The 27,401-nt window shown below is 56.1% G+C and overlaps 1 protein-coding gene across 1 annotated transcript in view; it reads left to right on the top strand.

Annotated features, from left to right (window-relative positions):
• The window catches only part of ZNRF1 (zinc and ring finger 1), a 92,904-nt gene extending 71,707 nt beyond the window's left edge, over nt 1-21,197 (top strand). Inside the window, exons 2-5 of the mRNA XM_065416763.1 lie at nt 6,301-6,396; nt 17,435-17,540; nt 19,228-19,318; nt 21,152-21,197. Of these exons, the coding sequence (XP_065272835.1) occupies nt 6,301-6,396; nt 17,435-17,540; nt 19,228-19,285 (260 nt within the window). The 3' untranslated portion in view covers nt 19,286-19,318; nt 21,152-21,197. The remainder of the gene's footprint in view (nt 1-6,300; nt 6,397-17,434; nt 17,541-19,227; nt 19,319-21,151) is intronic.
• The last annotated feature ends 6,204 nt before the right edge of the window (nt 21,198-27,401 follow it).

Consider the following 27,401-nt stretch of genomic DNA (forward strand, 5'->3'; position numbering starts at 1 on the left):
TCAGAACCAGATCAAGCAGGCTGAGAGCTCTGTTACATCTGGTGCTAGCAGAGACAGGCACTGTGAGAGCTAGGTGGTGTCTTTGGCAGGGCTGGATCATTTGAGCAGAGTTCACGTGCCTGTTGGCCCCCTTTGCCTGCCACCTGGGGCTTGGGTTGACCAGAGCCATTCCCTAGGGAGAGAGCTGTTAACTTTTTCATCTTAGGCGGCAACTCCTCCCAGTGCTCTCTGAGATTCCACATGCCTGTCACACTGTGTGTCCAGGGGACATGTTAGAAACGTGTCTCTGTGTGCCCACTGTAAAATTCCAGTGCTGAATTGAGGCAGATTTAGGTGGTGGTTGGAACCCAGGACCCCGTCCTGTGGCAGACTGGTTGACTTTGGGCAAGTCACTTACTCTCGCTCTCTGACTGAGATTACCTCCATGTACAGACGGGATAAAACCACCGAGGTGTCAGCAGAGGTTTGTGAAGCACTCTGGGTTTGCCAGTTGGTATCAGGGTACAAACCATGTCTTGGTGGGAAGTAAGATGGGAACAGGAATGCCAGCAAAAAAGGGACTTGGAATCCCTGGCGGCTAGGTGCTGAGAGCACGAAGTGCAGCATAGTGAAGAAAAAGAGGGGTGATTAAATCTGGAACAGGTTGGAGAGCTGCTAATGAAGCCATCCTGAAACTGAGCCTTGGCATGAACAGAAGGCTGCCAAGGGGGAATTCTGGCAGCAGCAGATGCCTTGGCATTCACCGGTTCCTACCAGCAAGATGACATTCTGAAGGGAGAAATAACTGCTGTTAGGAAAGGATCCAAGGCATGGCCAGTGGGGGACATGCGAACATTCCTATTACGAATGGCAAACCGTACGTATGTGTGAAATGCAAGCTAATCTCTGCTTTGGGGGAAAAGGTAGAGAGGACTTGGGCAGCAGTTGAATTTTAAGAAGCCAAACTGGATGGAGAAGATACTGTAGCCAGTTGGACAGGAATCCTGTCCCAAAGACCGGTCCCAGAGGGAAGATGCTGCAATTTGAAACCGCAAATAGGAAGGAAAATGGAAGAATGAGTTGTGAGGGGAAACCAGCCATGGGGAACAGCAAATGGTTGAGCAATTTCCCCTGGGTCCCAGCGAGAGGAGTACTGCCCTCCAGGAGACCCAGCAGGAGAAGACAATGGGGGATGTTCAGCAACACTCGGTGTTGACCGATCTCTGCTCCATTGATCTTTCAAGTGTTTTCCCATCAACTGCAGTGGGAACCTTGGGTTCTGGTTGCACTTTTCCTCGCACCTCCTGATCTATGCACACCCCATCCATAGCCCCACCAAGTCACGAGAACTCCTCGTCAACCTTCTCGTGGCTCTGGCCAAAGTGGCCATCCACCATACCAGGAGGATGCTGGGCGGAGAGGTGCTCTGTGACTCTGGGGCCTATTTCTGTTTCTCCCGTCTCTCCTGCGTCCGGGCAGAGTTCCTCTGTACTGCGTCCGCTGGCTCCTAGACACCGAGGAGCAGTGGGCACTCTCCGGGGGTCTCTGCTCAGTGTCCCCCTCTGGCTCCCTGCTTTTGACCCTATGACCTCACTGTTCCTGCTTTTCATTAGATGTCCCCTGACCTCATTTGAGCCCTGGGCTCCTCCCCTTAGGCCCCCCAGGAACTCAGTAGGTCCAATGGGAACAAAGCTCAGCCAGCGAGCACCGTAGGAAAGCCCTTCCCGCCCAAGCGAGAAGAGCAGCCAAACCAGGAGCTGAGCACTGAGAGGAAGCCACCAGCAAGGAAGGCAGTGCAGTAAGCCTGCTGGATGACTCCAATAGAGTAACCTGGGCCAGGTGGCAGGATAAAGCATCTACTAAAGACCCCAGAGGTCCTTCAGCGAGCTAGTTACAGTCCATGTGAGGAGGAGTGACGCCCCTGCAGGAAGACATGGCGCACTGAAGAATCGTGTTAGGTACCTGGGAAGGGAGCTGCACTGGGGCGGATGCGGGTGATCTCTTCAGAGCTATGTGGTACCAAGTGTGAGCAAAGCCAGGAGACCAGCCCACGGGCTACTTATCTGTGGGGAGAGGAGGGGCTTGCATCCATGGAGTACTACAGTAGGGGTGAACGCACCCTCCTCATTCAGTGGGTGCACTAGACTAAACTGTTGAGGGGGCATGGACCACTCGCAGCAGAGCACAGCATCCTAATCCTGGCCTGGTGTGGAGGGGAAAGCTGGGGGGTGGAGAATGAGTCTGCCCCCCACTCGCCCCACAGGTAAGTGCTCCTGTCCTGTGGGGCTGGGCCTGGTTCCCTGCTCTTGGCATTGCAGCCTGGTGCACGGAGCGGCAGCGCCACTCAGGTTTGGCCCAACTGCCCCTCTACCATGACAGAGGGCCATATGGGTTAAATTTGAACGAGCGTCTCTATGGCTTTGTGCCAGGTTGCAACAGCTGGCATGGGGAGCTGGGGGCAGGGACAGGAGCCACTGCTGTGGGGTGAGTGGGAGGCGGGCTTGCTCCACCACCCAGCGGGAGAAGTGTGTGCCTCGTTTTGCCCCCATGGTTTCATGATTCCTGTGGGTGCAGCTGAACCCGTTGTCCATGCTAAAGCCACCCCTTTAGAAGAGCTTTCCTGGGGGACACCTGTTAAGGTTCAGTCTCCTCTTAAGCAGCATTGGTCACCAACCACCTGTGTTCAGAGCTGCATCTAGCTCGTGTGCCGTACGCCAGGCTGGAGCAGGGTGGGAGGGGAACTTCTGCTTAACTCTCGGGGAGTAACCCAGCTGGAGCTTCCAGCATATATATGAAGCAGAAGAGGAAGCTGCTGTGGCACTAGGCTAATCTGTGTGCACCCAAACGCAAAGAGCATGGGAATGCCAGAGTTATTAAACAATGGTTGATGCCACTTAGTGGGAGAGAAATTCTCCTAGCCGGAATACCTGTGGAGATGGCTTCAGTCTGGACATGGAGAGATCAGGAAGGTGGGGGGATGGGAGGGGAGGGTGAATGGTATGTCGGAAGTATGGCCCGTGGGAACGTGCTACAGTTTGTCACTAAAGAGGGCAGTGGTGAAATTCGTCGATCCCGTGGCCAGGAGGGACCATGGTGGTGATGCACAGCACAGGCCAGAGACCCGCCCCATTGTAATTCCTAGAGCAGATCTTCCAGAAACAACCAGTCTTGATTTTAAACATCGCCACTGATGGCGAATCCACCTCAACCCTTGGTAACTTGTTCCAGTGGCTAATTACTCTCTGGGTAAACATTTTACGCCTTAGTTCCCTTCCTTTGGGTCCGTATCCAGGAATCCAAAGTCAAGATCTCTTCCTGAGCCGTGGCTAGGAAAGTCAGGAGATATTTGAGGCCATGTTGCATTCTCTGCCTGTTGGGGGTGAGCTTTGGACAGCATGCATTCAAACTGGCATAATCCACGGAGGTTCCTAAATGAAGGAGAGGGGGCAGCTTTATGATCCAAAGCAAGGTCCTCGATCTGCTTCTTACCCCCAGGAAGGAATAGACTGTGGTTATGAGGGAGGTAGGGAAATGTCATTGGTGTCTCCCAAGCACCTGAGTTCTGTGGTTATGGAAGGACTCTTGGGATGTGGGGTATTGGATCCCGGGAAGCGTGTTTGAGGAATTCAGGGATCTCGTGTGTGAGGTGCAGTGGGAGGAGGTCTGACACCCCACCAGCCTAGGAAAGAAGACCAAAGGCCCAGCAGGCTAGGTTTCCGCTCCAGGAGAAGCTGGCAAGGTCTCCATGAGGGGCAGCTTAGAGGTCTGAAGGCAGAAGTCTCGCTATCCTGGCAACGGGTGAGGTAAGCAGCCACACAGGGCTGTTAGTTCGAGGCTTGCAGGACAAAGGTACAGGCTGCAAGCAAGCCAAATGCACTAATGCTAGTGAAAGGGGGTCAGAGGGATGAAGAGCAGCTGTTGGAGAGCAGGAGAGGAAGGACTAGAGGGGATGTCGTCCCACTGATCACTGACGAGGGACCTGAGAAGAGTGGGTATGTGTATTTTCCTCAGGCAGATTTAAAGTTGAGATAATTTAGAGAGGGGGGTTACCTGTATGCATGCATCCAGCTCAGCTGGGCCAGAGGGCTTGGAGGTGGAGGAATTGACAGAATTGACAAACACATTTGTCCAAGTGATGACTGCTTTGGAAAAATCATTGGAAACGGGGGTGTTTTTAGGAAAGCCCTAGAGACTATAGTACCGGCCTCTTCTGAGGGGAAGAGGGGCGGTCCCTGCCCGGCCAGTCTAACTCCTGTCCCTAGTGAGCGAGTGGAATGGATAACTATGGAGAGAGAACATGATTAAATCTTCCGAGCCTGGGGCAGTTCACAGCACGGACCCGGCCTGCTCTCTATGGCTCTGTCCTGGCGCATGCGGGGAGCACGCTAGATGGAATGTAATCGGCATGGAGTGTAGTGAAGCCTTTGCAACTGTCGCCTCATCTATTGCTCACAAGTTCAAAGCGGCTGCTAGGAACACAGTCCCATAGGTTGACTTCTGTCTGAAGGGTTGTAAACAAGGGGTAATGATGGGTGTCTAATGGAGCACTGCAAGGGTCTGGGTTAGATCCCCTCTTAGTAAATATTTCTTAATTACTTGGAAGGAGAAAACAGCGTGTTAATGAAATTCCCAGATGGTACCAAATTGGTCTGAATTGCTAACAGAGAAATAAGACAAAGGGATCTAGAGAGATTAGAAACACGGGCAGGTGCTAATGAGAGGAGCGGCAGCTGAAAATGGTAAGCTCCTGCATCTGGTGGGGAGGGCTGTGATGGAGATTCCAGGGGAAGGGCCAGGCCGGGGAGACAGCTGCAAGCAGAGCGCTGAGGGGGTGAGTGGAGAGTCATCTGCTATGAGATGTGGCAGCAAACACAACTTTGGGTGCAGAGCACAGAGGTGTCACATCTAGGGGTGCCAGTTTTGTGGGATGTATTCCTGGAGGTTCCATCACATTACATACTCTCTTAATTCCTGGAGACTCCAGGACAGCCCTGGAGCATTGGCAACCCTAGTGGTGCCATGGACCAGAGAGCTGTCCCTTTCCACATGGCTCGGGGGGAACTTCCCCAGGTTAACAGACTGCAGAGTGGCTGGGGAAGAGTAGCAGGGCTGACGGGGGTAGAGGGATTGGCGTAGGAGGAAAGACTGAGTGAATTGGGCCCCATCTACATAAGAAAATTTCTCCGGTTTTACTAGATTGGTTTAGAAACCAACTGGAAATTGGTGCAGCCCGCTCCTTTGCCCGCTGACGCGGAACCACGTCCCCACAGCACGTTAGTGCCACTTGCTCACATAGTCCAGGCCTCCTGAGTGTTGCCTGGCATGGAGGTGACCTAGACGGTGCAGGGGCTATACCCCTGCTGGCGGACATGCAAACACCAGAGCTCACTTTCTGTCTCTTTGCATTGCCTTCCCCAGCACTAGCCTTGATACCCCAATTGACCCGTGACCCCCTGCACCTAGAAAGCCCTGCCTACCCTGAGCCCAGCCTGCACCACTCTTCATTCGAGTCCCCTTGTAACCCAGCTTACCTGTCTGTTGGTCTGAAAAAGGGCAAGAGCACCAGCTGTGCCCCAGCCCTAGCCGAGCAGCCATGTTGTGCTGCTGGTGTCCCCCCATCATCTCCCCCCCCCCCCCCCCGAGGCTTTGCGCCCGTTCATTACGTGAGCTGGGTTAGCGTGTAAGCTCCTCAGCGTGGATCCTCTGCGTGTCCGCACAGATGTGCTGTGTGCTAGCAGTGGCAATACAAATGCTCCAGAAGGGAGGGGAACGAACACTCTGGCTGCCAGGAGGGGGGATCTGAGCTTCCAGCAGTGGCTCTTTCTGACCCAGGCCTACTGGGAGAGGTGGGAGCTCCATTACTTGTAGTGTCTAAACCTAGGCTGGAGAAAGCTGTGGGCAGTGCTCGCTAGGGAGGTGAGCTGGCCAATAGTTAGCGTTCTATGGTGGTCATGCTCCAGACGGGGGTCTCTGCCTCTGTTCTGCCTGCGTTCACATGGCAGCACCACCACTGCTCACAGAATACATTTGCATTTCCTGTGTCTGGCAGCTGGCAGGCGGGTTCTGGCCTGTGTGTCATGCGGGGAGCAGCGGCGGGCCGGGCACAGGGTGCTAGCAGAGTTGTAGGTACTGAGCAAGGGGTGTCTTCGCTCCTGGCAAGAGCCTTTGCTAACACCTGGGCAGTGTTGGCTGTCTGCTCGGAGCAGGCTGGTTACTGCATGCCAGGGCCTGCCGTCTGGCAGCAGCAGGCCTGCAGCCCGGCTCCATGTGTGGGGTTGGGGTGCAGGTTGTCTAATCGCGGTTCCCTCTGCTTCTTTCCAGGTTTCAAGTGCCCCATTTGCTCCAAATCTGTGGCTTCTGACGAGATGGAAATGCACTTTATCATGTGTCTGAGCAAGCCCCGCCTCTCCTACAACGGTAAGGGCTCCCTTTGTGCGCAGCTGCTGGCTCGCGAGCCTGAGGGAGGGCCAGTAAACGCCAGAGGGTTTGCTAGGCAGCTCAGCACAGGCCACGAAGAAAAGCCTCATTGTAGTGAGACGTGCTGCGTCTCTCCAGGAGAGACCGCTGGCTCACCTTGCTGCTGTGGGGTGAGAGGGCTCAGCTGTCGGGCTTGGAGGGGTCAGCCTGAGTTGCCTTGCTACGGGGGAGCATGCCCAGACGAACGCTCTCCTGGGTTCTGAGTTAGCCCCACCCGCTGGATACAGGAGCTGCCCCTGTCTCGGCCGTGCCCTTGGGCAGAGTGCACTCAACGTAGATTGTCTGGTCCCACCCATCCCAATGTGCAGAGGGGTTAGCAGCAGAGAGCTGCCTGCGCAGATTCTCTAGTGCAGCAGGTGAACAGGGGCAGTGAGCAGCTGTGGTAGGTGGAGCGAAGTCTGGAGCGTGGAGGAGCTGGGCGCAGTGTGACAAAGGGGAGAGCCCTGCAGACGGGGTGCTGCAGACAGACACAGCGCAGCATTTGTGCTGCAGTCTCTGTTGCGATCAGCCTCCAAGCCATCTCTCTGCGGAGATTGGGCAGTGGGGGAATGATGTTAATACGTGTTCAAGGCGAGCTGAGAAGCTGATGCTTTTTCAGTGCAAAAACTGTTTCAGCTCAGTCACGCAGACTTCACAGCTTCAGGCTGTTACTCTGCAGCCCCTGTATTCTCCTTTGCTCCCCTGCCGAGACCATGTTCATGGGGGTGTGTTTGCCCTGTGACTTTGGAGCCCCCGGGCTGTTCTGTGCTCCCCACGCTGGGCTATGTGTTTGTGATGTCAGCTAGCCAGGGAGCCACAGGGTGCTGAGCTTGGGGCTCGGCGGATGGGTCGAGGGACCGATCGAAATGTGTTAAATGTTCATGTCCCTCCGATAGTCTGATGTGCCACTTCCTGCAGCCCACCTGTGACACAAGGCCTAGAGTAAGTCACTGTACGAATGAGGAGCTGGGAGCAGCTCTGTCAGTGCTCCGTCGCCTCCTGCTGTTAGTCCTGCAGCCCTCCGTTTCCTTCCAGCTGCCCCTTTGGCCTCTCACCCGGGGCGGGGGTGCTGGGTGCGGCGCTGAGTATTAGGAGCTGGTGTCAGTCCATGGGTGGGGACGGGGCGAGGCTGTGATCTGGTGGTGGTCTCCTGAGGTCGGTCGGTGCCCTGGCTGCCATACTACCCTTTGCTACTCCCACTTCTGGATCCCGCACAGCTCCTGCATTCCACTTGGCTCCCGACCTGAGACAGGAGCTCTGGTTTCAGCATGTCCCTGCCCTTCACCCTGCTGGCAGTCTGCTTAGGGCGCTGGGGTTTTGACACCGCCAGAGCAGCTGTCTGGCCCTGGCTGGGTGTCCTCTCCCTCCCGCTGACCTCAGTCACTTTCTTTCTTTATCTCAACTGCTGGCGTCCTGGGCTCTGCCAATGGCCTTACCCTGTGTGCTGCCTCCATGCATGCCCAGCCCTTCCAGGTCTGCCTGCCACGCAGGCCCTGGAGCTTCCCCCTTCTTCATGGTGCCTTGAGGCCCAGCTTGTTCTGTCCAGCCAAGCAATAGGCTCTCCGGCGCGTGCCCCTTTGCAGGAGGTGCGGGTACGTACTCTGCTGCTTAGCTCGTGCTGCCCCCCCTCGGCCTAGTGAGCTGAGAGTCAGACCTGGTTCTGTTCCAGTGTCTGCGTACCACCGTGGGCATGAGGGGGGAAGCTCCAAGGTGTGCACGTCCGTTCCTGCCCTGCTCTGCCATGGTCTGCATGCCCATGCATCGGGCACTCCTCCTCGCTGTGCAGTGGCGATAGCGGGGCTCCTGTCCCTTGGCAAAGCTATGCTGCTGGTGAGGGCAACACACATGGCTGACACTCAGTAGGGCCCTGAGTCTGGCCTGGGTGGTGGACTTTGCAGGCAAGCAGGGCCCTGGCAGGTGTGAGTAGAGACAGGTGACCCAGCAGTGCAGCCTGCATGCTTCCGGAGGTTGGTGTGAGAGCACCCTCACCTGCCAGTGTGGCATTTATCCTTGCGAAATCAGGGCCAGCTGCAGAGGCAGAGAGTCTGTTAACAGCAGCTCCCGCTCAGCACAGTCTCTCCCCAGCGTGGCGGGCTCCCCAGTCTGTGTTCTCGTGGCAGCAGCAGGTAGGGATTCCGTCCCCGCCATATCCTGTGATGAGCCGGGCCGACTCCATGGCAGCAGGTTTTTTGAAGGGGCTGTCTCCTGTGTGCCAGCTGGCTCAGCTGGAGTGGGCATGGTTCTAAGCCGGAGCATGGGCACAGAGAGGGGAGCCAGTGATGAGGCCCTGGAGCAGAGCTCCCAGGTGGAGAGCTTGGGTGTGAGCAAGGGGCCGGGTGCTTTAATCACCACCGTTGTGTGTGGGGGCAGGGATATGTAAACTTCTAGCCACCATCTGGAGCTGTCTGCACTGGCCCCTCCCACTGCTGCCAGCCCAGGAGGATAAAAATCCCATAGGTTTAAACTAAAAAAGTTCAATTTTGATAAAACAATTTCAAATTAAATTTGAAATTGACAACCTACATCAAGGCCTAAATGTGTTTATATCTATTGTCATTTAAATTAAATACAATAAATAATATTAAGCGGTACGTGGTTGCTGCCAAGTTTTAAAGCAAGTCCCCCCCCCGATCTGCTGGAAATCATCAGCGAAGCACCTGGAACCAGAGTTTGCTGAAGTGCTAAACCAGCTTTTGACAGCAATAGCCTCTTCTGCAAGTGCAGCAGGAATATGTTCCTCATTTCACTTTATTCGACCTGGTCAGTTCAAGGGCCAGTTCATTCAAAATGAAGAAACCAATTGGCAGTTGAAAAGGCAGGAAGGCTTGTTTTCTTCTTCCAATCCAGGAATAAAACCTGAGGATGAGAGGATGAGTTCTGCTAGTTCTAAAATCTTGAAGGACCTGGTGACCAGAAACAATCAGTACAATTCCTTAACTACAGATTATCCTGCCTTTGTTTGCAGATCAGTCAGTTTTAAATGCAAGACATATTTTGATAAACTTTCCAATAAATCTTTCTTCTTATGTAGCCAGCATTTTTAAGGTAGCGGTAGTTAGTTGTTAATAAAACAACACCAGAACCTTAAAATGCTGGTTTTGTGCATTTTTAACTTTGAATTTCTATCCAGATCACAAATTAAAAAATTAATCTAGTGAATAAGAAACACATCATTCAGCATTTTCTAACACAATAAATGTAAAAATTAAGAGTTGGAATAAATTTTAGGATAAGTTATGTAAGTTGCTTAAATGAATGTCATTACTCCTGGGGGACTTCTGTGCCTAAAAATTCTGTGCACAGTATTTTAAATTTCTGCAAAATTCTGCATATTTTGTCAAAATAGCACAATATAATCTCACCAGTTTCAATTATTTTTGGTCATTTATTTCAAAATCCCTGTCAGCAAGTATGTCTATAACAATACAGACAACAAAAAACATTCGGGAAATGTTTTTTTGACAAATAGATTCCGTACTAGGCATACTAATACAGAACTCTGATTAACAATTAATTTAAACTACAATACCGAACTGTATTTCCTGCACCCCTCAGAAGCAGTGCAAAGGCTTGGGGGTGTCAGGGGTAATGGAGGAGCTGAGGGAGAGGGAAGGAGCTGGGAAGGAGCCTGGTTGTGAACTTGTAGGGTTGTTGTGTATGGGTGGGAAAAGTATGGAACAGGTTTTTTGAGGGGGGACAGGGAGGGATTATTAGGGAGCTTCCCTCATGTAGACCCTGGCTGACCCCTAGCCTCACCTTTTCAGTCAGGCCCATCTGCCCCTATCCCTATGTGGCTCTGTACCCTTTCCCCTGTCCCCATATGTCTCTGTGCCCCCACCCAGCCACTCCCCTTTTTCCTATGTAGCTCTGCACCCCTCCCCATCACCATATGGCCCTGCACCTCCCTCCCTCTTGTGGCCCTGTGCCTCCACTCCCATTCAGCCCATTAGCAGCTGGTTGAATCCCCCAGCAGCCCCACACTGTCTCCCCATAGCCCATGTCTCCTGACCTGGTGTGACAGGCTCTGTGAAGAAGGCAGGCTCTTTCTCTTCCCTAGCTGGCTGGGAGCTGCTGCTGTGTTCTCTCGCCACAGCGCCGTCTGGTGGGCAAAAGGCAAAACTGCAGCAACATTTTGACAAGCTTTTTTCTGCACAAAAAAATAAAAATATGCAAGGCTCATTAATTATGCATGCATGCAATCGCACAGAATTCCCCCACGAGTAGTTACATGTGTACAGAGCTAGTGCTACCCTCTGGGTTAGCAAAAAGGAACCTCAAAATCAGTGTAAAGCGTATATCTGGCTGCAGATCCAAGTTTCAGTGGTCACCAGTGAATGAGACTCAACCTTTCCTTAGAAAAATAATTTAAAAGTACAAATTTAAAACACAATTAAAATTAATTATTTAAGCCCAGGTTTCCCACTTGCTGCTTTAAATCATGATTAAAATTTGTGATTTAAATTGCTTTGATTTAAATCTCTCCACCCTGCTGACAGCCATGGTGGGGAACTCAAGGCAAAATAATGTAGTGCAGAGATTGCTGGAGTGCACAGAATGGTATGGAATGAGCTGCCTGGAAACCAAGGTGGTAAGGGGACTGGGGGAATGGATCTGGCCATACTCCTGGGCCCGAGTAATTTGCCTGCTTCTCCGCTCCTGTAGCTTGTTGGTGTGGTGTTGCCCACGTACAGTTAACGTGTATTTGAACTCCTCTCCTTGGGGGGGTTGCTCACTGCAGCGCCGTTGGGTTTGTTCAGCTGCCACTGTAACGGTGTTGAAGCAGTTTACAGTGTGGTGGGTGCTGGAGGAGTGGCTGCAGCCCTGGGCTGGGATTTCGGGGGCTCTCACAAGTGTCAATCCTGTTCTGTACTCGCAAGGAGACTTCCAGGGAAGTGGGGTTGGTGAACAAGCAGGGAGCGGGAGTTGAGTGACCCAGCGCCAGAGCATGTTTTTAGGGGCTCGGCGCTGCAGGAGGTACCGCCTTTCCAATTGGCATTGCCCAGTTATCTTGGCCACACTCCAGCTGGAAACCCTCTGCAGTTTCAGTTAAATTTGGTAGTCCTCACTTCGTGTCCAGGAATGAACTGATATGGCTGTGCACTGCTAGGCTGTGCTCCACCCCAGAGGCGGCCGCAGTGCCATGCTGGGTGAGGTTGTGTGGCACGCTAGGAGTTGGAGGGCATTCTATGGGCACTGTTTCCCAGAGGAGCCATTGCAATCAACTTGCCTATTTACCTGGGCATCGATATTCTAACTCAGTGGTCGGCAACCTTTCAGAAGTGGTGTGCCGAGTCTTCATTTATTCACTCTAATTTAAGGTTTCGCGTGCCAGTAATACATTTTAACGTTTTTAGAAGGCCTCTTTCTATAAGTCTATAATATATAACTAAACTATTGTTGTATGTAAAGTAAATAAGGTTTTTAAAATGTTTAAGAAGTTTCATTTAAAATTAAACTAAAATGCAGAGCCCCCCGCCCCCCCCCCAGACTGGTGGCCAGGACCTGGGCAGTGTGAGTGCCACTGAAAATCAGCCTGCGTGCCACCTTCGGCACGCGTGCCATAGGTTGCCTACCCCTGTTCTAACTCTTCAGCGAGGTCCTCTTCCACTTGGATGTGCCCGTGTATCCCCGTCCCCACAGAGCACAGTGGCCACCAGACAACCTGCTTGGGTATGGGAAACCTTCCTCTGGGCACACCGCACAGCTGTGAAATCCTAGCAGAAACTGGCCCCAGCTGCAACCAGACCTGGAGCGAGCAGCCCCTTGCATAAAGCTCACAGGGCAGCCAGCATGCGGAGGGGCCCAGCTGCACTCCACGCTTCCCAAGGCTCATTCAGGAATTTCGCAGAAGCCTGCAGTGCCTGGCAGGATGTGCCCAGGTCTTGGGCTGGGCGGAGCCTCGTCCAGACTGTTAACAGCTGTGAGCGCACTCGACTGGCTGAGCAGGAGTGGGGCGACTGGCAGCAGAGCCTCTGTGCCAGAACACACCCATTTCTAGCTGGGATGAGGCTGCAGCCAGCCCCCACTCTGCCATGGAAGCAAACTAGCCGGGCTGTCTCCCTGCTGCCCAGAGACCCCGAAACGTGCTTCTATGGGTCCTAGCAGAGGGTGGGTAGGGCCCCTCCAGACTGGACTCAGCATGGCTCCTAAAGCCCTGGAGGCCAAGTGTGGTTGTTGGCTTGCACCCGTGCTGCAGCACAGGTGGGCCTGGTGCTTTCCAGGCCCTGTCCCCAGGACCCACACCTGCTAGACACGGGTAAGGGGGGCTGGCCGGGAGAGCAGGGCCTGCCTTTAATGACCCTTGGCCAACCCTCCCTCTCTGTGGTGCTTACACTGAGCTGTCTCCCTGTGGTTTGGTCTCGCACAGCTCCCTGCCCCACCGTTCAGAGCCTGACTGGGACCTGGCTCTGCAGCCGAGCAGGGAAATGGCCTTGGGATTTATAACTATTCCCGTTAAATCAGAGGCCCCCAGAGCCCAGCGCAGGGACCCCACTAGGGACTTGCCAGCATCCCGAGTCTCTCGCGTAAACTGCTGGCTTCCACGACTGGCACTGCTGCTGTGCGAACGAGGAGGTAAACCCCCCCCCACCCCAGGAACGCCAGGGATTTGCCAACTGGCACCATCCCAACCGGTAAGGGCAGGAGGTGATGCAAAGTGCGGTTACACTGGCACTTGGCACACAAAGCTGAGTTAAACACAGGGGTTTTTTGCTTCGCTCCCCACGCAAGGTGGGCAGCCTGGGGCCCCAGCTCTGGGCATTGGGCCTGTGCATCTGTTTCATTTTCAGGCCGGTGAACCCTGCCAGTTTGACTGCCCTGCGGCTGTAGTCCTGAGCACAGAGGCCAGGTGGAGCCCGGGGCAGTGGTGCCAGCCCATGCTCTGGTACAGCGGGAGCAGGGCCCCATTGCACCTGGACTCTGTCCAGCCTATTCCTGAGCTGAGGGGCAGCAAGAACAGCCTGCCCAGGGAAATGGGGGGTTGGCACAGCTGGGTGAGCTACGGAGGCTTGCTTGTCTGTGGTCCGTACTTGGGGTACGGCCGGGGGCAGCCGCGGCTCCGCACCTGCCCAGCTGTAGCCAGCGCCCGGGAGGGGTTGCTTGGAGGAGAAGGGAGCGGCTGTGCAGGTTATATTGCGGTGAAAGCGGGAAGGGGTGGACGCAGGTTCTGGCATGGCTGTCCAGGCTGGGCACGCTGGCAGAGCCATGGAAGGCGATAGCAAGTTACGAGGCCTGCTAGCCATGGCGGGCTGGCCTGGGAGCTGTGGGAGGTTCGGGGGTGAGCCGTCACTGGGGCAGGAGGGAGCTGAACAGTGTGTGGGGTGGGGAACCAGCCAGCCGACGGTCACTGAACAAACAGTGCTGCGGCCCGCAGAGGCCAGTGTGATCTCCTCTGGGGTCACTCCCATGGTACCAGTGGCCTGGCTTGGCAGTGGCTCTGGCCTGTGAGCTGATGCTGGCAGGCTGGGGGGGATTCATGGGCAGGGCCCAGTCCAGGGGCTACCCTGCTGTTGTGGTGACCCCCGTGGATAAAGATGGGCTCCTGGCAGCTAGAGCGTGAGGAGAGGAGCTAGGCAGTGGGTGCCAGGGCAAGGGTGCGCTCGAGAGGAGCGGGGTTGGGAGTTAGACATGAGGGCCAGAGGTGACAGGAGGCTTGCGCCCGGGGCTGAGAACCAGGGTGTCCTGAGTTCTAATCCTGGCTCAGGCATGGGCAGTATGGCTTTGGGCACCTCGCCCAGGGTCCATGGGCACAGCAGCAGGAGCCGCGCTGGCAAGGGCATCACAGCTCTGTGGTGGCTCAGCTCCCTCAGGCAGGGCCAGGGCCCTGATCTGCATCCAAGGCCTCTGCACAGCCCAGGTCAGAGCCCTGCATGGCAGAATGGCATGGGGCTGGCACTCTCTGTGCTGGGGGGTGGCCCTGGTGCCAGCTGCCCAGTGCTCTGAGTAAAGCAGTCGCTGCACAGGCACTGGGAGTGTTCCTAATCTTAGCGGGGTAGCAGTGCCAGGGATCTCAGGGGCAGCAGCAGGTGAGACCAGGTGCGTCTCAGGGCAGCTGGCAGGTACGAGCATGGGGCTGCTTTGGTGCCAGCCCTGCGCTCTCCTTGCTGGTGCCGCCTCCCAGCTCTGGGGGAGGGAACCTGCCATGGGAAATAGGAGCAGCCTTACCCCCTCTCGGTGATTGAGTGGGCCACAGCTGGGCAGGCTGTGCTCTGGTTAGCCCCCTGCTAGGACTGGGATGAAATGCCAGGCGAGCACGAGGCTGTAGTCAGGCGCCACCTTCCCCTCCGCACCCTCCCGCCAGTGCCGTGCAATCTGGTCCAGCTGTCCGTGTCAGGACTGTGCTGGCACCACACCTTCCCCGTCATGTGGGGGAGTCTGGCACGCTGTGAGCCGGGGCTGGGTCCCTGGGAGCTGGAAATCAGGTCAGGGGGAGGAGACTGTCTCTGCGTCGCAGGCTGGGTCCCCCTCCTCCCAGTGTGACGGATTAGAGAGCGCGCTTTCATTGTTGCTGGGCAGCTCCCCGCTCTGGCACATCACCCTGCCACCCCCCTGGAGCAGCCCCCTCCCCTCCTGGGGCTCTGGGAATCAGCCAAGCAAGCATGTCCCCTGCCCGTGTCTGCCAGACCTGTTCTAGCAGCCAGCGCTTCTGCCTCTATTCCCGGCAGTGCTCCTCTCCGAGAGCTGGGGCTGGAGCAGCGGTGTTCGTCTGCCCTGCTCTTTGCAGCACCTCCTGCTGAAGTGGCACAGCTCTGAGCTCCCTCCCCAGCCCGGCCAGCATCACCCCCCCCCGCGCCCAAGTGGAGGTAGCATTTTCGTGTGCTTCCTGCTGGGGTGGCTGGGAAGGGAGGCACTGGGAGCCCCTGCAGCCCTTGCTCCAGCACTAGTCCCTGTGCTTCTCCCTTCCCCCCCCCCCCCCCTCCGGTGGTGCACTGTGGGGTAGGGCTGGCTCTGGCTTCCTGAAGCCGGGGCTGGGTTGGCTCTGCAAAGCCCCAGCCCAGGCCGGCAGGTCTATGCCCTGCACTCATAGCTGGCGCCTTCAGTCCATGCCCGGGGGCTCCTTGTGTCAGAGCCATGGAACCCCATGGCCATGGGTCTCAGCAGGCTGTCTGTCCACACTCTGGGAGGCAGGACAGGGGGACAGCAAGGAGACTGCAGTCCCAGGAGAGGGGGCAGCCGGCTTGCTCCCAGCTTGCTAACAACTCAATCTGCATGGTCTCCGCCAACCCCGGCCACTCCCCGCAAGGACACAGCGATGCCTTTGCTGGCTCATGGAGCGCGTGAATTCAGAGGCTGGTTTTGGCCCTTGTGAAAGTGTGGCGCCGATAACGCAGGCATAAAAAGCAGTGCACTGCTTGAGCAGCCTTTGCCATGCTGGGGCTCCCCACACAGCTCCGCCAGCCCCCTGTCGTTCCAGTCCAGACCCGCCTCCCACAAGGGAAAAACTGGCCCTTTGCATGGGACTGAGCCATGGCCCGAGTTGCCAACTAGTCTGCGATTCCTAAGCTCATCTCCTGAATGACTCGGAGAGCCAGTTCTAATGGGCAGAGCCCGCACGGCGGGCCCAGCTGATGTGCACTGGGCATGGAAAAAGCAGCGCAGGTTTGGAAGCGGGCAGTGTGTGGGCTCTCTCTGGGGGTAGTTCTGCCTCATTCGCTGGCGTTTGCCTGGCTGTAGGGCAGGCACTGTGCCTAGCTGGCAGTCGGATTCCTGCCTCGTGGCCAGATGGGCTGGGGAATTGAGCACAGAGCAGCTGGTGTGCCATCGCTAGGCACCTTTTGTCTGTGCCGGGGGGCAGAGCGCAGAAATCCTGTTTTCTTCCTGCCAGGCCCTGGGAGCTGCTGGCACAGTCTCAGGGCCAACAGCTTTGCCTTCATGTGCCCAAATGCTGGGGGCCTCCTCACCCCCCAGCACACTCCTCCCAGAACCATTTAGCACCACGTGCTCTTGCTGCTGTGCCAGGCCACTGGAGAAAGCAGCCCTTCGGGGGCAGGAGGTGCTCATTTCTCAGAGCTAGCCAGGGCCCTGCGATGGCAATAGACCCGCTTCCCTGCCTGGCGTGTGTCCAGGTGACGCAAGGCAAGGCTCCCTGCTCGCTGCTGGATTTGCTTCAGAGACCAGGTGCAGCCTGGATCAGCCGCTGGCCTGCCAAATAGAAGGGCCCTTGGGCAGCAGGGCAGGCAGTTGGGGGTGAAGGAGCGGCTGGTGACCTCCGTTTCCTGCTGGGCCTGGGCCTGGCTCTGGCATGGCTGCTAAAGCTGGCTGAGGAGCCTTCGTGTTGCGGGTGGCTGTGTCTAATGCACTGTGCGGGTAGAAAGGATGGGCTGGGAGCTGGGGAGTCTGTTTATCTACCTTTGTCCTGTGTGGCCTTGGCCAGGGCACTCTGTGCCTCAGTTTCCCCTCTGGTGACCCAGGGACAATGGTTCATTGGCTCGCAAGGGTGCTTTGAGGTTTTCTTTGTATCTGCACAGGGCAGTAAAAAGACAGTTACTCAGTAAGCACCTCCAGGGGTGCAGGACTCCCCTGGCGCCCCCAATGATCGGGACCATGTAGCATTCTGTGGGGACATGGATCGCCACCTGTCTGTGTAAGGGGCCCAGGAGCTGCTTGGCCAGTCCAGAGGGGAATAGGATGGGTTGTGGGGAAAGGGAGAGGCTCCTGGCCCTGCACCCAGCCTGGCCATCGGGCCAGCTCCAATTTGGGGGGCCCTGTCACTTTACTGGGGGGGAGCTGTTCACATCCATCCTGCATGGAGATATGACCGATGCGAGCTGTGTGCATCCTGCATCTGGTCCCCCACCCACCCCATGCAGCAGCCTTCGCGGGGCCCTAGCGCCCGGAGTCCCCCATGCCTGTAGTGATCAGCGTGGGGGGTGAGCAGGCAGAGTTGCAGGGTGGCGCGGGGGCCTGGTGCACGGCCCTCAGGAGCTGCTCGCTGGGGATGGCAGTTGCCCGGCATGCTGTCTGCCTCCCTCCTCATTTCTCCTCTTTCGGCCCCTTTTAGATGACGTGCTGACTAAAGACGCGGGCGAGTGCGTGATCTGCCTGGAGGAACTTCTACAGGGGGACACGATAGCCAGGCTGCCCTGCCTGTGCATTTATCACAAAAGGTACCGGGCCAGGCATGTGTCACTTCCTGGGGAGCTGAAGGAAGGGACAGGGCTGGCTCAGCCTTCCTCTGCAGAACGGCTGCTATTGGGCAAGCCCTGGGCATACCCTCCCACTTGCCCAGGGCGTGTGCCTGCAGCCCCCTTTTCCCCTCCGCCTCATCTCAAACAGAGCTCTGTTCCCAGCACTGCCACTGACTAACTGGGTGGCCTCAGGTCCTTCCCCTCCCCGTGCTACTGTTGCCCTTGCTGCCAGTGGTGATGATCCCCGCGCCATGTGTTCGTTGCCAGGCTTCGATGGCTGCAAAGTGCTGGGGAGCTCTGGCTTCACCCCCGGGAGCTGGGCAGAGTCCCACGCTGGCTGTGGGGAGCGGCTGCTGCCCCGCGCTGTTGGGGAAGGGACCTGGGGGAAATGGATAGGACAGATGAGTGGGGTCTGTTGCATTCCCAGCGGGAATCAATTTCCCTTCCCATACCCCTTTGCTCAATGCTGAGCTCTTGGCTACCAAGCAAATGTTCCCGCACACATCTGCGGAGTGCCCGGTTGTGCCCTGTTTGCTCCTGGGTGTAGCAGTGCAGTCAAAGCCTCTCAAAGGGCTTCCTGGTTCGCCGGCTAATGCTAGAGGTATCCTAGGGGATTAGACCACAAGAGCTCAGCCCCTCAGCTGGACATCCTTCCAGTGGCACGGCGGCCCCTAGCACCGTGCTGGGCTATTGGCTGAGCCCTGGGCTAGAAGGGAGCATACCCCCACAAGTGACAGCACCCTTGGTTTTCTCATAAAGCCCCCAGTCCAGGCAGGCCCTGACCCTGCTCAGCTCGTGACATCTGCTGGCATCGCGGCACCAGGTAGTGTGCCTGGAAGAGAGCCCTCCAATGTCTGGCATTTCCCCAGAGTGGAAGAGGACAGGCCACTAATGCAGGGGAGGCTGTGAGCCAGGCCAGGGGGCACCTGTCCTGAGCCTGCTCCAAGGACCTGCCTTCATGGCAATGGTGGGTGCTGTGCCGAGGCCAAGCCGCGCATGTGGTGTACACAGAGCTCACCGTCTGTCCCCACAACGCTGAGACAAAGCAACAGCGCGAACGAATCTGCCAGCAGTGAGTGAAAGGCTGTGGAACATGGCCTCTTTGGCAGCCTTCTGTCTATCTGAGCCCCATCGCTGGGTTATCTGAGCAACTCCCAGGCTTCAGTAGATCTATCCTCCTGGGGGGCAGGGCAGGCCCCCATTGGGCAGAAAGGGAAACTGAGACACAGAGTGACTGGGGGACTTGTCCAGACACCCAGGGAGTCTGTGGAAGAGCAGGGAATTTAACCTGCTCTACCGAGTGCCTGGCTAGTGCCCTGACCACAGCCCCACTCTTCCTCTCCTAACACTGGCTACCCTGGGTGCTGAACCAGGACTCCTGGTATGGCCTGAGCGAGCCATCCCCCGGGCCACCTCACAAACCTATAGCAGAGTCTCCTCTACCCCAGCTTTCTACCTCAGGTGCAATGATGCAGGGTGCCCCTCCCACCTGCTCAGCAAGTCCTTCCCTCCTGGCACTCAGCTGACAGCGCTGGGGTGAGAATTCTGGGCATTTCATCTAGAGAAGCTGCCTTATGAAGCAGTTTGAGCTGAAGGAGGCACCTGGTAGAGCGAGCTCACTGCCTGCTCCGTGGGTACAAAATGACTGTCGTCTCTCTCTCCCCAGCTGTATAGATTCATGGTTTGAAGTGAACAGATCTTGCCCAGAGCATCCTTCTGATTGACCTGCTGGGCATGCCTGCTGACTTCTCTCTAAGGTGAGGCTCTTTCTAACGTAGGATACCCCACCCTGCCTCTGGGTGTGGAGCCAAAGGGATTTGTAGCCTCTGGATTTCTGCTCTGTTGTGCAGCTCTGTGATGGATAAAGAAGGCTTTGGAGCGATGTATGTCCTATAGGTTTCTTTTACCTTAGTGGTGTCAAGTCTGGATGTTGGAGGATCTCTAGGAGGTCTTGGAGGTGGTTAGTAGAAGCTCATACACCTTCACTGAAGAGGCAGGAGTGGATGAATTTTTTTAAATTACCTTTCTTCCAAGTGTGTGTGTCATTGAAATTGAATAGTAAACCAACCCCAAAGCAAGTATTCACCTGTCTCAGGATCTCCCCTCCCTGGGGCCAGATGAGAGCAGTGTTAAATCTCTCCCCCAGGGTGGGAGGCTGATCTCTGGTTGAGCTGTAAAGAAAATGCTTTGTTTTGCAGTGACAGTGTCAGAGCGCTGAGCCAGTGTGATTTGAAATAACCCGGACCTAGTATGAAAAGCAAATTGGGGGTCATTTGTTTTTATTAACATTCAAAAGCAAAGTGTCATCGTTTTAAGTGCAGTTCTGCTGCTCAAAATGACACTAAAAATAGCTGCCTCTTCTTTAATCTCCCTGGGGGCATCTGTCAGAGCTGCTGACTCCTGTGGCTAAGAGACAGGTCTGCTGGCTCTGTGGGGCCAGCCTTGCCCCGGGGGAGGGAATGGGGGCTGTTCCTTCCTGTGCATCAGCACCAGAATTGAGCCCTATGTTTTAATCAGCTGCACCTGTGCAGAGCCCACTGCAGGTGCATGCGCAGGGGTCCCGGGCGCAGCACGTGGCCTGCGGAGCCTGCCTTCCCGGTGATGATGTCCAAGAGGGGAAGGGGCTGGCAGGGAGAAAGTTGTTCCTTCGGCTTGTCCAGTGAGCCACTTTGCTAGGGAATGGCTGAGTGAGTACAGCCGGAGTTCCCCGTACCAGGGCTAGCACTTGAACCATCTCCTGTGTCACTTGGGATCCAAGCAGCGCTGCCAGCAGGCAGGGCAGGGTCCACCTGGCTTCACGCTAGCCAGGCTGGGAGAAGGGCAAAGGGCCGACCCTTGAAATTGGGCGACTGTAAATGAGGCCGGACACGTTCAGCGGGAGGTTCCAAAGCTCTGACTAATGCAAGTGAGAGAACGTCCCTCCTGGCTGAGGTGATCCAAGACAGCTAAGAAATCAGGACTCGGTTTCCCTAGGCAGATTGGAGAATCCCACCTTGTGTTTCAGGGTTTGTCCACACAGCCCAGCAGCAGGGACTACGGGGGCGAATTGCAGCACACGCTGAAGTGTTGCGCTGTAACCGCTCCATGGCGTCTCCACTAGAGTGAACTAAACGGCACCAAGATCACGTTCACTAGTCCTGTTTGAAACAGGGCTAGCTTAGCACCAGTTGGGTACCTTTTAGTTCACTTGAGCAGGGTCTACACAGGGCAGTTACACTTCGGGGCTGGCTGCCGCGATGCGCACTGCGGGGCCGTATAGACGTAGCCTGAAGTCCGACGTTGTCCCTTAATGTCTCCTTGTCCTCCAGGGATCGGAACGCTCAGCGAGTACGAGTTTAACCCTTTCCTGGTCACTGCACAGCTCCCTGCTTGTGGGAGTGTGTCCCTTCTGCAGCACGGGGCGGTGGAAGCTAGACATGCACACGCTGTGTGGATGTTGCAATGCACTGGGGGCGGCGGGTCGGTCTGAAGGCCCGTCTGCATGCACTCTGGGCACGCAGCCATGGGGTGCTGTCAGTGCATTCCCCCACAGAGCTGGCCTGGCCAGGCGAGATGGGTGTGGTGACATTGGGTTGTGTCTCTCTCTACAGGGCACCTTGCTGTACCTGCCATTCATCCTCTCCCCTTCCCACCCGCCCCAGCCGGAGTTTCGGGCTGACTCTTCAACTCCTCAAAAACCAGAAACTTGAATCCACTTGGATGCTGCCAATTTTTTTTTTTTTTTTTTTTTATTTAAAGGAAAAATCAATACAGGTGAGCCTGTCCCTGCAAGCAGAGCTGCCTTCTCTCCGTACTTTCACCTCCACAGCCACTGACCTGGGGGGAGAAGAACCTGCTAAGCAAGGGAGAGGAAGCGGGAGCAGTGAATTGTGACCCTGAAATGAAATTCTGTCATGATGTTTGGCTTAAGGGCCTTTTCTTCCAGCCGTGAAAGGAAAGCTGACCCGGGACAGAGCTGTCATGGGCCGACTGGCCAAATGGAGCACGTGTTATTTATTCCTATTGAAACCCAGGTGAATTCCTGTATCCCAAGCGAGCGCCTCCGCACTGGACCGGGCCTGGCACTGCGAGCCCTGCTCACTTTTGCACTGACTACGGATTTTTTTTCCCTTTGAGGACACCAAACTGTAATCAGCCGAACATGACAGGAGACGAACGGCCCCCAGCAACGGGGGCAGCTTCTGTTCACCTGCAGGAGGTGGTGTAGGTCTGTCTTTAAAGTGTTTACAAAAAAACCAAAACAGTTCAGTGTCGACTGGTGTGTTTGCCTGGTGATGTTTACGGACTGACCGCTCTTGAACTGGGCTATTACCACTCAGTGACTGAAATAGCCAGATGCCACCCAAAAAGCTTTCATCCCCTCACCCACCTCCTCCTACTCAGCCTATGATACCTAGTGGCCAAAAAAAGGATTCCTTATTTCTTTTGATGAGTCTCCACTGAACTTGTGTGTGTGTGTGTGTATGGGTGTGTGTGTGTGTGGGGGGGGGGGGGGGGGTTCATTACAGTTAAAGGTTCTAAGTCACAAGCATCCTGCAGAGGATCCTTTTTATTAGACCCATGTGGATTTTTTTTGTTCCAGCCAGAAAAAGGAAAGAGGTGGGATTTTATTCAAGCAAACCTCCCCCCCGCTGTTGAGGAGAGCAGCACATGGGAGGAGCATTTTAGCCATGGCAAAGTTCCCCGGCGGTGGGCTTGGGCCCTGCCGGAAAGGTTTCTGTATTTATATATTTTAAAAAAAAATTTTTTTTTTTTTTTAAATTTAACAAAAAAAAAAAATGTGTTCAGAGCTTGGGGGGGAGGGGAGCTTTCTTCATTAGTCCAGGTGTTTTGATATGGTATTAAAATACTGTTCAATAACCTCCTCGCTGCTTTATTTCAATGGTATTAGTGAAGCAGTGTGGCATGGGAACCGGATGCTGCCGGGGCCCCGGCACCAGGTGCGTGGGGCTGGAGTGGCAGATGCCTTTCAGTTGCTGCAGCTTACATGTGGGAGTTGCTGGGTATGGGGTGGGGCATCCTTGTTCGGGGCATTGGATTGGACAGTGCTGGTGAGGGGGTGGGGCTAAGGGCACTAGATCCCCCCCCCACACACTGCTCATAGCCAAAGGCCAGAACATGCCATCATGATCATCTAGTCTGACCTGCATGCTGCAGGCCACAGAACCTCATGTCCTGTGATTGACCCCTAGCCTCTGGCTGAGTCACTGGAGTCCTCACATCATGGTTTAAAGAGGTCTAGTTACAGGGAATCCACTGTTTACTCTAGTTCAATTCAGCAAGTGACCCGTGACCCAAATTCCTTCCTAACCCCAAATACAGTGATCGGTTAGACCCTGAGTATGTGGGCGAGACCCACCAGCCGGACACCTGGGAAAGAATTCTCTGTAGTAACTCAGCCTGCCCTATCTAGTGTCCTGTCTGCAGCCATTGAGGATAGTTGCTGCTAGCAATCACAGATTGGCTACAATGGCATGCGTCCCATCTCATCACACCATCCCCCTCCCTAAACTTATCAAGCTCTTGAAGCCAGTTGGGTCTTTTGCCCCCATTGCTCCCCTTGGGATGCTGCTCCAGAACTTCACTCCTCTGACGGTCAGAACCTTCATCTAATTTCAAGCCTAAACTTGTTGATGGCCAGTTTCTATCCATTTGGTCTTGTGCTAATATTGGCCCTTAACTTAAATAACTCCCCCCCCCCCCCCCCCCCCGGTATTTATCCCTCTGCTGTATTTATAGAGCTCCCCTCAGCCTTCATTGGGTGAGGCTAAACAAGCCGAGCTCTTTGACTCTCCTGTCGCAAGGCAGGTTTTCCATTCGACTGATCATCCTAGTACCCGTCTCTGCTCCTCTTCCACTTTGAATTCATCTTTCTTAATTATGGGAGCCCAGAAACTGCACACCGTATTCCAGGTGAGGTCTCACTAGTGCCTGGTATAATAGCAATAATACTTCCCTGTCTCTACTAGAAATACCTCGTCTGATGCATCCTAGGCTTGACTTAGCCTTTTACCAGTGTATCACATTGATCACAGGATGACTGAGCCATCGACCCATACGCCCAGGCCTTTCTCCTCTCACTTCCAGCTGGTATGTCCTCAGTCTCTTGGTGTTAGTCCCTAAGTGCATGACTGTCCACTATTAAATTTCATCCCATTTCTATTGCTCCAGTTTTCAAGGTCCTCCAGCTCTTCCTGTATTATATTCCAGTCCTCCTCGGTATTGGCAATGCCTCCCAAATTTGAGTCGTCTGCAAATTTTATTAGCACAGTCCCATGTTTTGTGCCAAGGTCATTAATGCAAATATTGACGACGACTGAGCCCAAGGCCAATCCCTGAGGAACTCCACTAGCCTTTCCCCTTTCAGTAGTCCCCCTTTAACCAGTTCTTTATCCAGTTTTTCCATTCTTGTGTTAATCACAATTTTCTCCAATTTAACTAATTTCCCATGCAGACCTGCATGAAATGCCTTAAGGTAGGTGGCATGGTGAGCACCCTCCTGATTTATGCCACCTGTGCCACTCTAACACAATGCGATGTTAACAGCCCCCTTGCCCTGTGGCTGCTTCTGCAGTCAAGGTTGCAGTGATAGTGGTGGGGGGGGATTCCTGGCTTCTAGAGAAGATCAGAGTGGTGGTATGAAGATGACAGGCCCTTCCTTGCCCCTACTCTGCCTTAAATCAGCTTGCCCAGCAACCTGTCTCTGCTCCCACAAGCAGCAGTGCAAAGGGGGGCTCATGAGTTTGATGACAGTAGCACCTAGAAGCTGCCAGAATGAGTGGGGCACTGTGGTGCTGGGAGCTGCGCACCGGATCAAAGTCAGACCTTGCCCTAAATGTGGCCCTGATCCTGTTGGTGGCCCTGCAGTGAGACCCATCACCCTCCTCCAGGGCTGGCGAGTGAGCACAGCAAGGCCTGTCCATTTCAGAGCAAGGGCTGTAATCGCTGCTACGGTTGATCAGCTTCCCGTGTGCCCGCAGGGCTCAGCACAGGACAGGTCGGGGCAGTGGTGCCACTCTCACGGGCAGGCAGGTTGGGAATCCATTTCTGACATGAGTTGATCTTATCTCCTCTTTGTAATGGCACCCTGGCAAATCTCTAGGTCACCCCCTGTCCCATGGCAGCAGCCAGGACTGCCAGAGATTCCTGCTCCACAGGAGCCCTAGAAAACAGGCATGCTCTGAACAGTGACTGTGCTACAAAAGGCCCCTCTGTAATAAATCTGCCCCCGCCTGTAGTGGAGTAAGAGCTCCTGGAGGTGCTGGGAATGGGATTTACTGCTGTGGTGCTCTGAGCTTGGCCAGCCCATCCGTGGGGAAGGGAGCTGGAGCCTGTCCCTGCAGGGCCGGCCTGGCCACGGGGAGGGAGCCAGTCTGTCCCTGTGAGGCCTGTGGAGTGGGGGCCTGTCCCTGTGGGGCCTGGCTACAGGGCGAGAGCCACAGGCTGGTCTAACATCATCACCGGAGTCTCAGGTATGGTTCAGTTGGTGGCTTGTTCCAGTTGCTGATACATGAGGCAGCACGAACCCGGTGAGGTTCTCAGCTCTCAGGCTTGGCAATTGGAAACCTCCGGGATTGCAAGGGTGAGCCCCCAGAGTGGGAGGGGTGGGCCCTGGGGCCATTTGGTTCAGGAAAGCACCTGTCAGAATCGAAGGGCTCAGCCCAGACTGGCCTTGGCCCCACTGCCTGGGCTCCTGCGCAAGCTAAGATGATGAGGGGTCCTTGCACTGCGGCGTTTGCACTCTAAGGGCCCAGGTCGCCGAGGGCCCCACTCCCCCGGGTGTGTGTGTGTGTGTGTGTGTGTGCGCCAGCCCATAATAGTACTCAGCACCCCAGGGACCATCGTGCTGGGCTCGCCTACACCCCTAGCCAGGGGGCTGCAAGTGCAGCTGCTGGGAGTGCTAATTTAGGGCCAGAATGGGTGCTGGTCGCTACCCAAGTGGGGGGGTGGGGGAGGGCTGGATGCAATAAAAGGCCCCACAGTCACCAACCAGCACCATGGTGGTGCTGCCCCATGCCAGCTGGAGCCAACCCTGAGTGCCAGCGGGGTTTACTCCTCCAGGCCAGGCTGTGTGTGAATTCCCACTGGGCGGGAGCAAGCCAAGCCTTGCCCTGGGGTGCCCCATGGCTGGCCCTGGGTCCGTGCTGCTGTGCCTGCCGGAGAGAGGGTGCTCCGGGCACTGCATGCTGCAGTGAGGGCACTGCAGTGAGGGGGCACCCACAGGAACACTCTCATGCAAAGTGCTTACGCAGGTGGGCAGACGCAGGATGGGCACATGTACAAAGCCATGTGTGTGCACACTCACGGCTCACGGGCACCACACATGGCCAAACACATGCATCTTCGCTTACCACAGCTGGGAGCACTAATGTAGAAGTATATATAAGTTCCCCCTTCGCTCAGCCCATGTCCTTTCCCACATGCACTGGGGGGCTTTTGCTTTGCCTCCTTGCCCCCAACCGCGTGAAGGACTGTCCTGGGGGTGAAGGGCCCTGGCCGTTTGGCCTTGGGGTGGTGTTGGGGCCCCAGGGGCTCCCTGGCAGATGCAGGGAGGGGCCACAAGGACAGAGGACTCCACTGGGCTGATCCAGGGCCTCCCTCCCCAGGTTGGGGCTGAGGCCAGACTGGCCCGTCACTGGGCCAGGCTACTGCTCGCAGCTGGAGCTCCAGCACCAGGAACCTGCCCTGCAGGGTCGGGGGCTCCAGCTTGCCACTGTGGGGAACCATGGCAGGACCCCCCACCTTGCAGCATGGGTCTCCACCAGGCTTTGCTCTGCAGGCCCAGGCTCTGGGGCTGGACCCTAGGCTCCCAAGCAGCCTTGGGGAGCAGGGTAGGGGGCCCAGCTGAGCCATGCTATGCTAGTGCCCCAGTGGGCCAGGCACAGGTGATGGTGGAGAAGGCCACATGGCACCTGCAGCCCCTGCCCGGCACAGACAGCGCGTGCAGCTGCCAAGGGCGGTGGTGTCCTCTCTCTGCTGGGCAGCGCTGGAGGCTGGGGCAGGTGGGATGGGCACAGAGGGCTGCAGGACTGGGCTCCTGGGGACTGAGGGAGGCACATGTAGCTGTTGGGCAGTGGGCGGGATGGGCTCCCAGCCAGCCCAGCTAACCTGCAGCCCCTCAGGGCCAGTCCCCAGGGAGGTGCTGGCTGGCAGGGGAGCCCCATGCTGTGCCAGTGGGGAGCAGTTCCCCCACCCCATTGCCCCCTTAGTGGAGGGTGGGGGCTGTGCATGCTCCTTCTGGGGCAGGCAGTCCCCTGGGGGTGCAAGGAGAGGCAGGAGCTTGCTGGCAGCGAAGGGTGCTGGGGGCCCCAGCAGGATCCTGGGGCAGGGGGGTGGCTCGACTCTTCCTGCAGGGAAACCCCTTGGGCCTTGCTGTCAGCTGCTCCAGCTTGGAGGCTGCCATTGTCTCTGGTCCCCTTAGGGAGCTGGGGCTGGTTCATCAGCCAGCATAGGCCAGGTGCAGCATTGACCCTTGTGTACCCGCTGGGTAGCCAGGCAACTAAAACGGAGGCAGACATTGGCTTTAAAGCTGTATTCCAAACAATTCCCACATTTGCTACAAGCCGCAGGCTGAACACGGGGCTTGCCCCTAGGCTGTGCTCCAAGCAGAGCCCTGGGGCAGCCAGGCTGCAGGGGCAGTGGGGAGCCATCCAGGCCCCCATAGACTGGAGAGGGGCCAATTTCCATGCCCAGCAGGCCCCATGAACAGCATGGCACATGTGCCCCCCCAGCCCTGTGCCTGCCCAGCATGCCCTGCCCTTGCCTGGCTGGAGCTTCGCACTGGGGGGAGCAGGGCGGAGGTGTTCCAGCCTCTGCCATGGGAAGCTGGCACAGTGGCTG

This window comes from Emys orbicularis, chromosome 14 (genome assembly GCF_028017835.1).
Source record: "Emys orbicularis isolate rEmyOrb1 chromosome 14, rEmyOrb1.hap1, whole genome shotgun sequence".
NCBI lineage: Eukaryota > Metazoa > Chordata > Testudines > Emydidae > Emys > Emys orbicularis.